A 13,552-nucleotide genomic window follows, 5' to 3' on the forward strand; every position below is an offset into this window, starting at 1 on the left:
GCCAAACTTAGTTGAGGTATCATGCAACTAATCCAAACCTCGCACATGCGACCGAGGAGACATGCAAACTATTAAACCTCAACCATTCACTTCATAATTTCATTTTAGATTTTAACTTGAAAAACCATGCACAAAGTTTTGAAATTTCACGATAGCTATTATTGGACTACCCTTAGCGAAGACGTCAAATGCATCTACACACGAGTGACAAATTTTCACGAAGGAACAACACGTGAACAATTCAAGAGTTACAACTTTAAAACAGCCAGTTGAAAATTTAACATGCAATGCCAAAACATAGGGACCGGTCCAACCAAGTGTGGAAAATACATTCGACTAAAACCACCAGGAGACCTCGAACCCAGACTTAACAAAAGCCTATTTGATCGCAATGTAAATTTAACTAGAAGGTCTGGATTCGAGATTGAACTACAGGACCTATAGTATACCACAAATATAAAGTGTGAACCTGAAAGTAGTCATCATCTTTATCTGTCATCGCAGGAGTCTTTGGCCTCGTCGTTTCGGTGGTCATCGTCATCGGTGATCGTTGTATCTGCGGTCATCGTCATCGGTGATCGTCGTATCTGCGGTCATCGTCATCGGTGGTCGTCGTTTCGGTGGTCATCTCATCGGTGATCGTCGTATCTGCGGTCATCGTCATCGGTGGTCGTCGTTTCGGTGGTCATCTCATCGGTGATCGTCGTATCTGCGGTCATCCTCATCGGTGGTCGTCTGCTGGTATCTCACTTGTCCTCGGTCGTCGCCGTCAAAATCGTAGCCGGTCGTCTTCAATGCATCAACTTCAATGCATCAATCTCATCAACTTCGATGCATCAATCTCATCAACTTCAATGCATCAATTGTCTCATCTTTACGAATCCAATGAACGCTCTAACTCAAAGCGTGGAAGATCGTTTACAGTTCGTTATTCACAACTTGCGTTCAGTCGCTTTCATAACTTCAGTTTTTGTGGTTCACACCTTCATTTCGTCTTTCAGAACATCGTATAGTTTGTAGTATATGATTGATGTAAATCAACGTCAACCGTCTTCTCTGGCGTAGAAAGATCAATCCAGTTTCGTGCAGTTTGCTGCTCCACCAGTTATCTTTAGAATGTTCAGTTTTAGCCATCGGAAATATCAAATCAGAAACAGAGTTGATTTCATTTCGTCCAATATCTTGGCCTCGACGCAGTTAAACGTTGTTTCATTGGCGATGATGTCTTTCACTTTGTATCATTTATAATGGCTTGATACTTCATACGTTAAGATTGGATGTAAACGCAATCCCAATTCGCACGCATAATTTTTATCCTACATTTTTGTCGAAAATTCTAACCGAAATATCGTACTTAAATTCAATTCCTTTCAACCTATTCAGGATTGTTGAAATAACATTTTTTAGACACAAGTATTCCCCGCATATAGTCAGGGATGATTTGAACGATTTTTTAGTATTTTAACGCAAGCTGTTTCATGTACACTTGCGTGTTTTTTTTTCATTTTAAACCGATGCAGACTAAAGCATTATATACTGTAAACCCCTTGCAAAGATCGTTTAACATGCGGATAGTTTTGCCTATAGCTTCAACACAGAAATACAAATGAGGGGCCCCTTTCACCCGTATTTCCTACTGTTAGAAGCGGCCAGTTAAAACTGGTTAGAAGCCTGTTCTGAAGTTCGAAAATGGAAACTGAAGGAAGGTAAACAGAGTATAACGCAATAGTCTAGCATCACATTGCATGCATCATGAATAGTCGGTTGGTATCAAATCGGCCAAACAACTGAGTGAAAATGTTCCCGTTAGAAACGACTCGCGTGTTGAGATCCAACACTAAGCATATAGTAAAGTGTGGAAATAGGTATATAATATAGCAAGATCTGAAAACAAGTGTATGACAAGTCCATGAGCATATAGCAAGGTCTGGAAATAAGTATGTAATATGACCGTGAGCATATAGCAAGGTCTGCAAACAATTCCATAACACAACTATGATAAAGAAAGTTCTTAAAGCAAGTCTGAAACTTGGCCATATAAGCATATAGCTTTGTCTTACAGCGAGTCAGAAACATGACCGTGAGCATATAGCAAAGGTCTGGGAACGAATACAAATGCCACTGGATTAGGACTTCAATTTGGCAAGTTTATGTAAATCATTTCATCGGTGTACACTGAAGAACTTCTGCTCAAATAACAAATACTTTCAAGGTTCCAGATGCGCTTCTGAAGTACGAACCTTCGTAAACACTCCAGTAACTTCGCAGTTCAGTTGCTCGCACCGAAACATGCTCCGGACGCTCGGCTGAGCTGCCGACTCTCCCCAAATATCAGTCGGGCCCGCAGGCCTCCCGAAAGATGCGCACATGAAAGGCGGCGCCTCCCCCCACATGCACACAGCTGATACCCAGGGAAAATCAACATCACAGTCGGACATTCGAAGCGTACTCCGGTGCAGGCGACTGAACTGTGAAGTCACTGGAGTGTCCACAAACATTCCTACTTCAAGAGCACAAATGAAACCTCAAACGCATTTAGAATTTGCACAAAAGGCCAACAATGCACACAAATAAAATAATCCCCATGCCCTTACCCCACTGAAGTCCACATGCAATCATGAATTTCTTTGCCTTTTGCGGCTTTTAAGTGGCACGAACAATTTTTGAGTAGAAAACCTTTTCGAATTAGCGCGCACTTAGGGATTGCATTCAGTCACCTTTCTTAGTTGCTTTCTATCATTACATTTCCTTTTCTTTCCTTTGGCTTTGGAAGATTGCGAACGTTTCTTTCTAAAAATTGAAAAGCGGAGTCTTGATGAGCGAAGAATTTTGAAGCAAAGTTTGAAATCTAAACAAACATACGGCAGGCTAGCTTGTCTAGACATTTGTCATTTTTTAATCGTATGGCACCCGCCCTCTACGTTGGTTATGTCGAATAAATTCGTGCGCCTGGCTCTATCCCTTCGTGTCTTTATCAGATCTCCATAAATATATTAGATTGTATATACATATTATTATACATATTAAAGACATGCAGGATGGCTTCTCTTAAACCGAAATAAACTATCTCGTATCTTGCGTTAATAGGTCTATATATTATATGAACAAAGCGATAAAAAATTTAAACTGATAACATAGAGAGTTAGTGAAGGCCAAATAATATCCCCGAGTTCCGAAACATAAAATAAACTCACATCGTTGAAAAAAAATTTACAAGTTCAAATGAAATAAGGTTTGTAAGTACTCATTACTTAGTCTTATAGTTCCGAATACAAACTATAATGAAGCATAAGAAGGAAACAAGTTCACGAAGGATTTACATGCCCACAAGAAGCTATCTAAAATTTAGTTCTGCATAAACTAACCTTGCTGGTTTACATGAGGTTACATCTCTCCGGGATTTTGCGTTTTTCCCCAGGATTTTCCCTCTAAAATGATAAGGAATGAAAGTATGAGTTAAGGGAAACTTATTATGATATCAAAACTAATGCAATACTGAGAAGATTTTGCTGCAAAAGTCGAACAAAATCGGGACACATGGTCGCAACTGGCAATGCAAATTTTGCCGTTCAAATCGAAATGCGTTGATCCGTAGCAGGGAAGATTAAGATAAATAAATACCTGTACACATGTAGTCATCAGCAGCGCTAACAAGATAGACGACTTGTTAGTTGATCATGAAACGTTCGCTTCTTAAATCAGTATAGTTTTCTCTTCAGAACTTGAGACGAAGCCAAGTCATCTAGCCCCAACAAGGAAATGTTCACGAATGGGCTTTCAATGTAATAGCACGCTTCTCCATGCATGCTTCAAGTTTCCTGCTTATCAAAATCCCCCCTCTGATTGGTCAGAGAGAACAAAGGATGCCTACTATTGTTTTTAACTGGACGAGAACCGAGTAATTTATTATCTATTATGCTAAAGTCACCCGGGGCCAGTTGTTCAAAAGACGTTTGCTTAACTCAACCCATGTAGTTAACGCAAATCTTTACATCAATCTTTTTCATCTTAAAAAAGTTGAATATCTGTTCTAAAAGAAGTGATTTTTCTAAAGTTTTAAAAAGAACAGACGGAACAGTGGTTCAGAAGCACCTAAGACAGTGGATTAAAATTAAACTAGGGTTAGCGCTAACTATAGCTTTGAACAACCGGCCCCCGGTTAGCAAACAAATCACGTTTTTGCATGTTGGAATTTTAATGTCTATTTACTGTTTATTTGGTTTTCTCTATACGCGAGTCTATAGGCCTGACTATCCACAGAATCACAGCCACACTGATCAAGTTCAGCTCCTGGCTCCTCCATGATTATACTTGAGGAAAAACTACGTTCTCATGTAAATATTACGGCATTATAAAGCGGAAAAATTGTTTTTGGTATTCTCCCCTTCAAAAAATGTGTTCATTAACTTCGTTTCCTGCCTCATCGTGAACAATGCAGAGACTGTATGTGAGTACCCGTTTCCTGTACGCATTCGAAATAAAAAAATAGCAATTGATTGTAGGTGCTATCTTTTTCCTCGTTTTCAAACATATTGCCAGAATCAACTGACTCCATACATTTTGTTTCTCCAGTTGCATCATAGGCGGCCCAAAATTGCGCGATATTTTTTCGCGCGAAGAATTTTTCGGCAATTTGTACATTACATTGACAAATTGCCGAAAAATTCTTCGCGCGAATTTTGGGCCGCCTATGGTTGCATGTATGTAGAGCATTGACGCGTGGCTGTGTTCACGTATTTCTGACGCAACGGCCACCGGGCAACGAACAAGCCCGCAATTATGGGCCTCTGGTCTCAAATTTTAAAAATTGAAATTGAAATATAAAAATTTAAAAATACTTGGATTATTTGGATATCTGTCAAAATTTTAAAAATACCTGAAAATATTTAAAAAATTGAAACACTATAAATAAAATTTATTGATGATATGTATTTCGACTATTTCGAACAAGTGCATGTAAAATGTTTACAGGATAGATAAAAAAAACAAAATTTCATTATACTGAATCATTATTCGCCAGGTTGTCACAGAATGGTTTAACGATACCAAATCCATAAGAATAGAAGAACCAGAAGTAAAATTACTGAACTAATATTTAATATTAGTTTCTCTCTTCGACTTTCAAATAGAACATCATGGTCTCTTGATGAGATTTGAAAAGCGTCTGGTGTGAACGTTTCATCGGCCGATTCCTTGTATTTTGTCAACTCTATATCTGTGAAAGACGAATAATAGAATTAGACAGGAAGCTGTATGCATAGAATATAGATTAATAAAGATGTGAAATGCAGGAAATCAATGCCAGAAACTGGAGGGTGAAAATACATTAAATAAGAACTACTAATCACGATTTGTCGCACATGGCAATTTAAAGTTACCTTTGTCGAAAGAGGATGGAACCTTGCTGTCTTTGATTCCTTCCTTGTGACTGTTTTGCAAGGTCGTTTTATTCTTCAATGTTACCCAAGTCAAGCCATCCAGCTCTTCTCTCGGGATAGGTTTTGTTAGCAAGCTAAGTATGATAATTGTTGCCACAGTCACAAGAAATAGAATGATTCCTACAGGGTAAAAATGGAACTCAATTTACCATGCACGCATTGACGGCAACGGACCCTTCTTGGTTTATGCCGTTTTACATGCACGAGTCCCAGCCAAAGTATATGGTGCTCATGGCTACATAGCTACCCTAGAACAGACGCATTGGTAATAACAGGTAAATACGATTTTACTGACGCCTAGTTCATACGTCGCAATTCAGTTTCATTATCATAGTGACTAACTTTTATCGCACAGTGCATGAAAAATACCAAAAATGTCTTACCAAAGTACATGTAGTTAATGGAGGCAAAGGTTGGTCGTGTATCGTCCTCACCACACCCTGGAGCAGCATAAATGTATTCTGTTGCAAACCTCGCTGCAGCTAATAATACGCCCATGATGAAGCCTCCCAAGGCCCCAGGCTCATTGGCTCGAGGCCAAAGCATTCCAACGAAGTATATAGCCATTATAGGCGAGCCAAGGAGAAAATTGATAGTTTGAATGTAGCGGAAAAGCTTACCACTACCTCCCCCTTAAAATAGAAAACAACTAATGTTACTATCAGCTCAGGATTTTGGTTTTCTTCACGACAAACGGCTGGGGATAGATAGAATAGAGGCCAGCAAGGCGACTTGAGTTGAATTACTACCAGGAAAATGAAAACATGGGGTTTCTCACTTTTCTTATCTATGGTTATATTTAGAAGTTCTAACTGTGAACCTTGGCTCTGTATTTGGCCAAATTAAGCTTCTACGTCACCCCGATCATAAAATCAGCCGTAAAATAAATAAATATTCAGGTAACTCTGGACTGTCGCGAGGGTAGCGAGCCTCCAAAGTTACCTGCTCTTTATTGGGTCGGCCATGCACCCAATAAAGCATTTCATTATTTAATGGGAGTATAAATATTCAAATTATACTTTCGATCAAAGGCATCCATACTAGTCCCAGTATTACGAGGACAGCCACAATAACACGGCCAACCATTAGTTTTTCTCTGTCACTTGCCTAATAAAGAAAAAATTAAAAGCATTGCAAACATTTTAAAATTGGTCATTTTAAAAATATTTGCACAAAGCTACTTTAGTTAATATTAGCTAATTCACTTGTTAATGTACTACAACACTATAGGACTTCTTTTCCACTCAGCGCAAAATCAGTTAACTATATCATGCAGTGGCATTGCCGGCACGACGTTTGGGGGACATATTCATATATTTTTACTCTACAATATTCGTTTCTTTTGTGTTTAAAGTCAGTCGCAAGACGCGACCGCGAACGGGACCTAACGTATTGTGGAACTCAAAGAATAAATTAATTATAACCAAAAGGCAGCGTAAAAGCTTCTTCAAAAATAATGTAATTCCTTACCCTTGGTCTTAGCCGTTGCCAAATATCAATAGTAAATATGGTGCTGGCACTATTATACACTGAAGATAACGAGGACATTACAGCTGCCAACATTACCGCCATCATGATCCCAACCATCCCTGTTGGTAACAAATTGAATACCAACCTAAAGCAAGGTTAAAATGATCGATTAAACATTTGAGCCGCATTTAGTTATCAGCATGATACTACGTATATGGACGAATTTCGCCGGGGGACACCTGAGGTGGGGACTTGCATCCCTCTGTTAGAAAATTATAAACCTCTAGAAAAATTTGCACCTCCTATGCACAAGAGTGAATGGTGAAAATGAAGTCATTAAAAAACCTGCAGTAGTTGGAGATTAAACTGATGTTTATTCTTTCGTTGTGAAAAGAAGAGTAATAGTAAAAAATAAGCCTCTAGGTTATAGCTGATGTCACATGTCCCGGCAAAATGCATTTCAGATAATTCAAAAAATGAATATTTCCGGGAAAGTATGCACCCCCTGAATTTCGGGCCCCCAAGTAAAATCAGAAAATACGTCCGTATAGTGACATCCGACCCTAACCATCGCCTTGCAAAATTACTATCATCATGTAATTTCACCACAACCACAATCATCACTGTTCCTGCATATTCTAATACCTGGGATAAGCTAAATTGGAACATCCCAACTCATTTCCACAAGCTTTCTTGCAACTCTCGGCATCAGGACAAGCTACGTCATCTTTGTACAGAACACGACTGATCATTCCAGGAAAAACCATAATAAACATGGGCAATATCTTAAGAAATCCGGCAAAGATTGTTCCGCCTTTTGCGTGCACGACATTCTTCGCTGCCAAGGCACGTTGAACCATCACCTACAATTGCGTAGTTAAACGGACTCACTCATAAAATGTACGCCTGGTTAAATTTTTGACACATTTTGAAGGAGTTGGTTTGCACGAGAAATTCCGGGCCCAAGTAACGATTGAGGTGACGAAAATTACCTCGAGCACTGGGCTGCGTTATTCAGGGATATGTCTGAAGGTGATCTAAATTAAGCTATACATAGTTAAAATCCTACCTGATCTGTGCACCAGTACCAGATCTCGACAATCGGCAGAGCAAACCAGAGTCCAAACCATGGAAAGTCCGGATCATCAAAAGGACGAAACATATTTGCCCAATACGGAGTAAGGCCATAGCAACTTGATGAATTACCATAACCCCCCTGCGTCGTGCCATTGATGGTTACATTCTCTACTTCACGCCAGTGGCGACCAAACGATTTGGGATATTCTTCCCATAACCTATCAATACCACCTACCTCATTAAAACCTGAAATAAATTTAAAGAAATATAAACCTCGAGGAATAAAACTTGTAAAATGTTTAGGCATCTACACTGATTGCAATCAGTTTACCCCACATCCTTGAAATCTGGAATCTAAATCAGCTTACCTAATATAGTGAGTATGATGGCGCCAATTAACATAATGCTGACTTGTAAAATATCTGTGAATGTGACCGCTTCAAGACCACCTAAAAGATGATGTTATACTGGATCACAAATTTGAAGGCTGGAAACAAGAATCGGATTAGGGGATCATTTAAATAAACTCAGTGTCTTCTATTAGCTGCATGATACACCAAATTCAAAGCAGAACAAATTGCGTGGCTTTAAACTGTTAACACCATCCAGTCCTGCTCTCCTTTTCGAAAATCTTTAAAACCATCCATGCTTACCAACAATGACATAAACAGCTGTAATACTCAGGACAACAAATGCTGATATATAAATATTCCATCCTGTCGCCTCTCGAAAATACACACTGCCAGCGTAAATATCAATCTAAAAAAAACGATAACTGCATTTGCTAATAGCTGTCCTTTCAGTCAGTACGACTTGATTTTTACTGTGCTCGAAGAACATAATTCAGTTCGGCTTGTTGAAGCTGGAAGCAATCTTCTCATTGTCATTCAGCTCAATTTTTACGTACAAATCCTTAACTGCTTTATTTCTATGTAAAAATTCCTAACTGCTGACATTATTATGTCAGCAGTTAAGGATTTGTACGTAGAAATATTCACTTCATTAATAATATCCTTTTTTCTCAGGATACATGAGTTTCACCAATACGTACCGATATTTTGGTAAAGACATAGCTCACAAGAGTTATAAACGTTAATATCGTGCGGATCGACTGGCTTTGATAACGTTTCTGCATGTATTCCGGCATTGTGTAAATCTAAAGAAAGAATTATCTTGAGAATAAATGAATAATGAGTTCTTGATTTATACCTACTGTTCAGTGTTAACAGTTCACTTACTAGTAGGTAACGAGTAACGACATCACTGTTTATATCTGCTTACCCCAGATGTTAAATAAATTGGAACAAAGAAGTACCCCAGGATCAACAGAGTCCAACAAGCCTGAAAAATTCAAACAGAAGCAATGTGTCCCAAAGTCCCAGCATAATATATACTAGATTGGTACCATTTATCTGCATTTCGTAACAGATTAATTCAAGTCCTTTCAACACGAATGGAATGGGAAATAGTAATATACTTCATCGAAACCTACCACTAAATCACACAATCAATCATTTACCTGCCATTCGTAGCAGATGACTGCAATACCTGTCGCTGCACCATCACCAGCAATACCAATAAAATGAGTACCACCAATATTACTTGCAAAAATACTTCCCCCAACCATCCACCAAACTAAGGAACGACCTGCTAAAAAGAAACTTTCTGCCGATTCTTGTCTCGTTCTTCGTCGAAATTTCACCTTAGAAAAAAAAAACAGTTGTTGTATTATGCTTTCAAACAACCGAAAAATTAGGTTGATTGGCTCACGATTTATGACATTCCGAATTCCCAAACGTTGATTTAAGAATTAAACAAAATACTATCAGCGAAGCACTAAGAACTAAATCCTATATATAAGCAGGTTGAATATCTGATATAGTTGAATACAGAGTAAATTCATGATTTTTTGTGCATCTCATGCACTTGGTATCAATATTAAATAATCGCTACTATAATATGCTTAGTGTTCCTTTCAACCTCCACGTTGATATTTATCGAGAAAGATGCAGAAAATATTATATTGCGCCCTCATCTCTCTGTTCACGTGAACTATTTACATGCTAAAAACATTGCAAACCTCACCGCCAGACCGAGGCCAATCGTAAAAACAAAATATACAGCGATTGCCAACCAGTCTTCCCATAACAATCTGCGGTTGTCTGTCCTCATCTTTTAGAAGAATTTGAACTACACACTATGATAGAAAAGACAGCCTTTGTTATATTCTTAAACAATGAAGTAGTTTTCGATTTTATTGGACAAATTGTAGTGATTTTAAAGGTAATAGCTATGGAGCTTAAAGTGAGAGATGTTTATTTGGGAACAACGAAACTTTTGTGTTTATTACACTTCATGCACTTTTCTTCTGCAAGACTCTTCACTAATTACCATCTCTTAGATAAGAGCCTTAACCTCACGGTCTAAAACGTGATCGAGGACAAAGTAGCACACCTAAATTAGTTTTGTAACCAGGTGTTTTATCATTCCAAGATCGTGCTTTGCTGTACGAATGTGGAGATATGTGGGATGCGATAAAATGACCACGACAGGCGAGAAGAAAATGAAGTTTTAAAAAATAATCAGCGTCCAACGAAGCCCAAGTCAATAAGAATCAAAGAGTCTTCTTAGGTATCAGAGAAATTTGTGGTTATATCGATAGTCGCAAAACGTCGAAAAAAGGCGAATATTTGTTATAATTATAAAGTACGCAAATTATTGTAACTTCACCCAAAGGTCAAACGTTCAAAGAAAGAAATTAGCGCTGTGATGACAGCAAGGTATGTGAACGTATTGATTTAGAGACCAACCGTTAATTTTCAGCTCGAAATTGTTTTAACACGTCGAATTCATTGGCAAATTTCAGATATCAGACAGAATTTTTCAAATTTTCGACTCAATCAGTTTTGTCACAACTCCCTATAATGGCCGGCGCGCACTTTCCGTGACCTTTCAGTCGACTTTGAAGAGTATTAATTTTAAAAAGAGACGGAGTGAGGTCGGCGAGCTTAGTGGAGTCTTTCGGAGCTCCACATTGTCTTCTTTTTCTAATGTACTAAAGCAGCATAATATCGGATTCCTCTCATTACCTTAATTCATCGAGGTTCAAGCTTGAACTCAATCAGTAATCAGCAATACTAGCGAACTATTTGCACGGCCGGACTTGAATCACATACAATATTATATTACATAGACCTGTCCTATATACGCATCCAGATACAAAAATGAAATAAAAAGCAAACATGGTTCTATGATAACATAATAAAGTTCCTTACCTCTATTTTCTCGTGTGAAAAGTACGCTGCACGAACTCCCGTAGCACTGGAGCTAATAACAATTGAATGTAGGACATTAGATCTTATGTCAACATGATAAGGATGCGTTAATTAATAGCAGCATTGCAACATAAAACGTCCCTCACCTTAAAATAACATATTTTTCAAAAAAACACAATTAATTCTTGTTCAGTATTACCTCTTGTAATAGCTTACCTCTTGTTCAACATCACTGTATAATAGGCACTAGCCCCTAAAATGGAGGACCACCTTGGATTTTGGGCAGAGGCCAATTTACAAGGCAAAGCATCTGTTTTAGGATCAGTGGCGTTTCCTGGAGGTGTCAGGGTGTCAAGTGACGGAGCCCCCCCGAACTTTAGGGGCCACGACAAAAATTACCATGATTATAATTACCTGATTGACGGAGGGCCCCGCCAGCGATTGAGTTACGCCACTATTTATTAAGGCAGCTTTTTGACATTGCGTCAGCACTCAGCATCGTAACCTGGCATGTATAGACAGTATAGTTGGGTGTCGAGCAACGTCAAAATCTAAATTGCAATCAAAATTCCAGGGTGTTGGTGCTTAGTTCTATTAACTGTGCTTTGACGAATTCCTATATTTTTGTTATTCTTTATTCTGTATTGTTTAGATTACTAGGACTGTCACGGATATTGAAGTAGGTGTTCCAGGATTCCGCTAGCCTTAAAATTCCAAAACTTACAGTGGTTTCTCGGAAATCGGAATCGGGGAAAATATTGTAATATAATTATTGTAGTTTTTATTATGCATGCATCATGATAATTACCATAGAAGCAACTCTACACCTGCATGCTGCGAAGGACTTTGATATGTTAAATAGCTTATCATCTTTGTATGCACAAAGGCACTTGGATTGCTGTTTCAGAATACACTGCTGTTTTAGTCAGTGGCGTAGCCAGCATCGATAATTGGGGGGGCCCATATTCATATATTCATGTAAACAGACTGTAAAGACAATTGATTTGAAAAGAAATTAATCCTGCGTATCACGAATATATGAATATGGGCCCCCCCAATTATCGTTCTGGCTACGCCACTGGTTTTAGTTTACATTGCATGAAACTAACTAATTATGGAGAGAAAGATAAATCTAGCTGATCTTAAAACGGAACTGGCTGTGACAACTTCAATGAACGAGCACAATATTAAAATACTAGAGAAAGTTGGTCTTGACGAAAGTACAGGATATTGGTGGCTAAGGTTTTCGTTCGACTACAAGCTAGAAAATGGCATTGTTGTGATTCTGACAAATTTCAAGCACGACTCGACAGGCACAACTTGGACACTAGAGATAGAAAAATGCCATTATCTAAGAATTTCGAAGAAGGAAGATCGGATTTCATTTGATATTGTGGAAACTCTTATCAATATCACAGAGCTGAAGCGTCTTCAACAATTAAGTCACGAGAGACTAAGAGATTATTTGGGTTCAAACGTCGTGCCATTAATAACCAAGAAAATCAGATATACAAAATATAAACCACAGTTTCGTTTTTTCCTCAGCCACAAGGCAAAAGACAAGCCTATTCTGCGCACATTCAAAAATGGTCTGGCGTTTCTTGGTTACCCGACATGGCTTGATGAATCTGATATGCCTTATGGATATCTACAGCCGGCTTTGAAAGCATCCATCGAGGAATGCGATTGTTTTATTGCTTGGCTGAACGAGGAGTACTTTAATAGCGATTACTGCACGGAAGAGCTCTTGTATGCGAAACAACTTGGTAAGATTATTTTACCGTTCGGCGTGTTCGGGGAAATCAAGACCCGTCTTCGTGCAGACGAAAATCTGAAATTCCTGGAACGTCTATTAATAGACAATCCTGATGAAAAGTCTTTCTTTGAAGTATTACGACGGATCGATTCAACGTTGTCCAACTTTGAAATGATAGCTCTACCATCTTGCTAAACCTACAATATGCGAACGACATAACGGAAAGGCGAAGCCAGAAAATGGCCGCTATGGACACAAGTAATTTTACTATATTTATTTAGCGTTCGACTCACAATAAACATTAGACAACATGCATATTAAAATATGCATATTAAAATATAAAATTCATCGTATCAATGTTATTAATTTTATCGCACAGAGACCACTTATGGCTGTGGTTGCAAAACGGCCAGTATTTATACACATCACCAACAATATATTGAAATGACTATTTTAGTTTTAGTCACCTTTGTAATTCTATCTTTGTAAGGTCAACTTGTTAATTCTGTTTTTGTTTGATGTTCTGCATAACTTAA

The 13,552-nt window shown here is 38.3% G+C and overlaps 2 protein-coding genes across 2 annotated transcripts; one reads left to right on the forward strand and one right to left on the reverse strand.

The window, feature by feature from the left end:
- Positions 1-4,971: 4,971 nt before the first annotated feature.
- On the reverse strand, positions 4,972-11,493 carry LOC114518943 (sodium/glucose cotransporter 5-like). The gene is made up of 15 exons (XM_028538986.1): positions 11,477-11,493; positions 11,261-11,312; positions 10,071-10,182; positions 9,505-9,687; positions 9,267-9,326; positions 9,037-9,141; positions 8,639-8,744; positions 8,354-8,434; positions 7,978-8,231; positions 7,554-7,771; positions 6,909-7,053; positions 6,458-6,545; positions 5,822-6,070; positions 5,379-5,558; positions 4,972-5,215 (listed from the first exon to the last, which is right to left on the reverse strand). The coding sequence occupies exons 3-15, from the start codon at positions 10,155-10,157 to the stop codon at positions 5,037-5,039; spliced, it is 1,935 nt and encodes a 644-aa protein (XP_028394787.1). The 5' UTR covers positions 10,158-10,182; positions 11,261-11,312; positions 11,477-11,493; the 3' UTR covers positions 4,972-5,036.
- Positions 11,494-12,317: 824 nt separating this feature from the next.
- On the forward strand, positions 12,318-13,550 carry LOC114519108. The gene has a single exon (XM_028539174.1). The coding sequence runs from the start codon at positions 12,375-12,377 to the stop codon at positions 13,209-13,211; it is 837 nt and encodes a 278-aa protein (XP_028394975.1). The 5' UTR covers positions 12,318-12,374; the 3' UTR covers positions 13,212-13,550.
- The last annotated feature ends 2 nt before the right edge of the window (positions 13,551-13,552 follow it).

The sequence above is a fragment of the Dendronephthya gigantea genome, unplaced genomic scaffold (genome assembly GCF_004324835.1).
Source record: "Dendronephthya gigantea isolate DGI-Jeju-01 unplaced genomic scaffold, DenGig_1.0 000012F, whole genome shotgun sequence".
NCBI lineage: Eukaryota > Metazoa > Cnidaria > Anthozoa > Malacalcyonacea > Nephtheidae > Dendronephthya > Dendronephthya gigantea.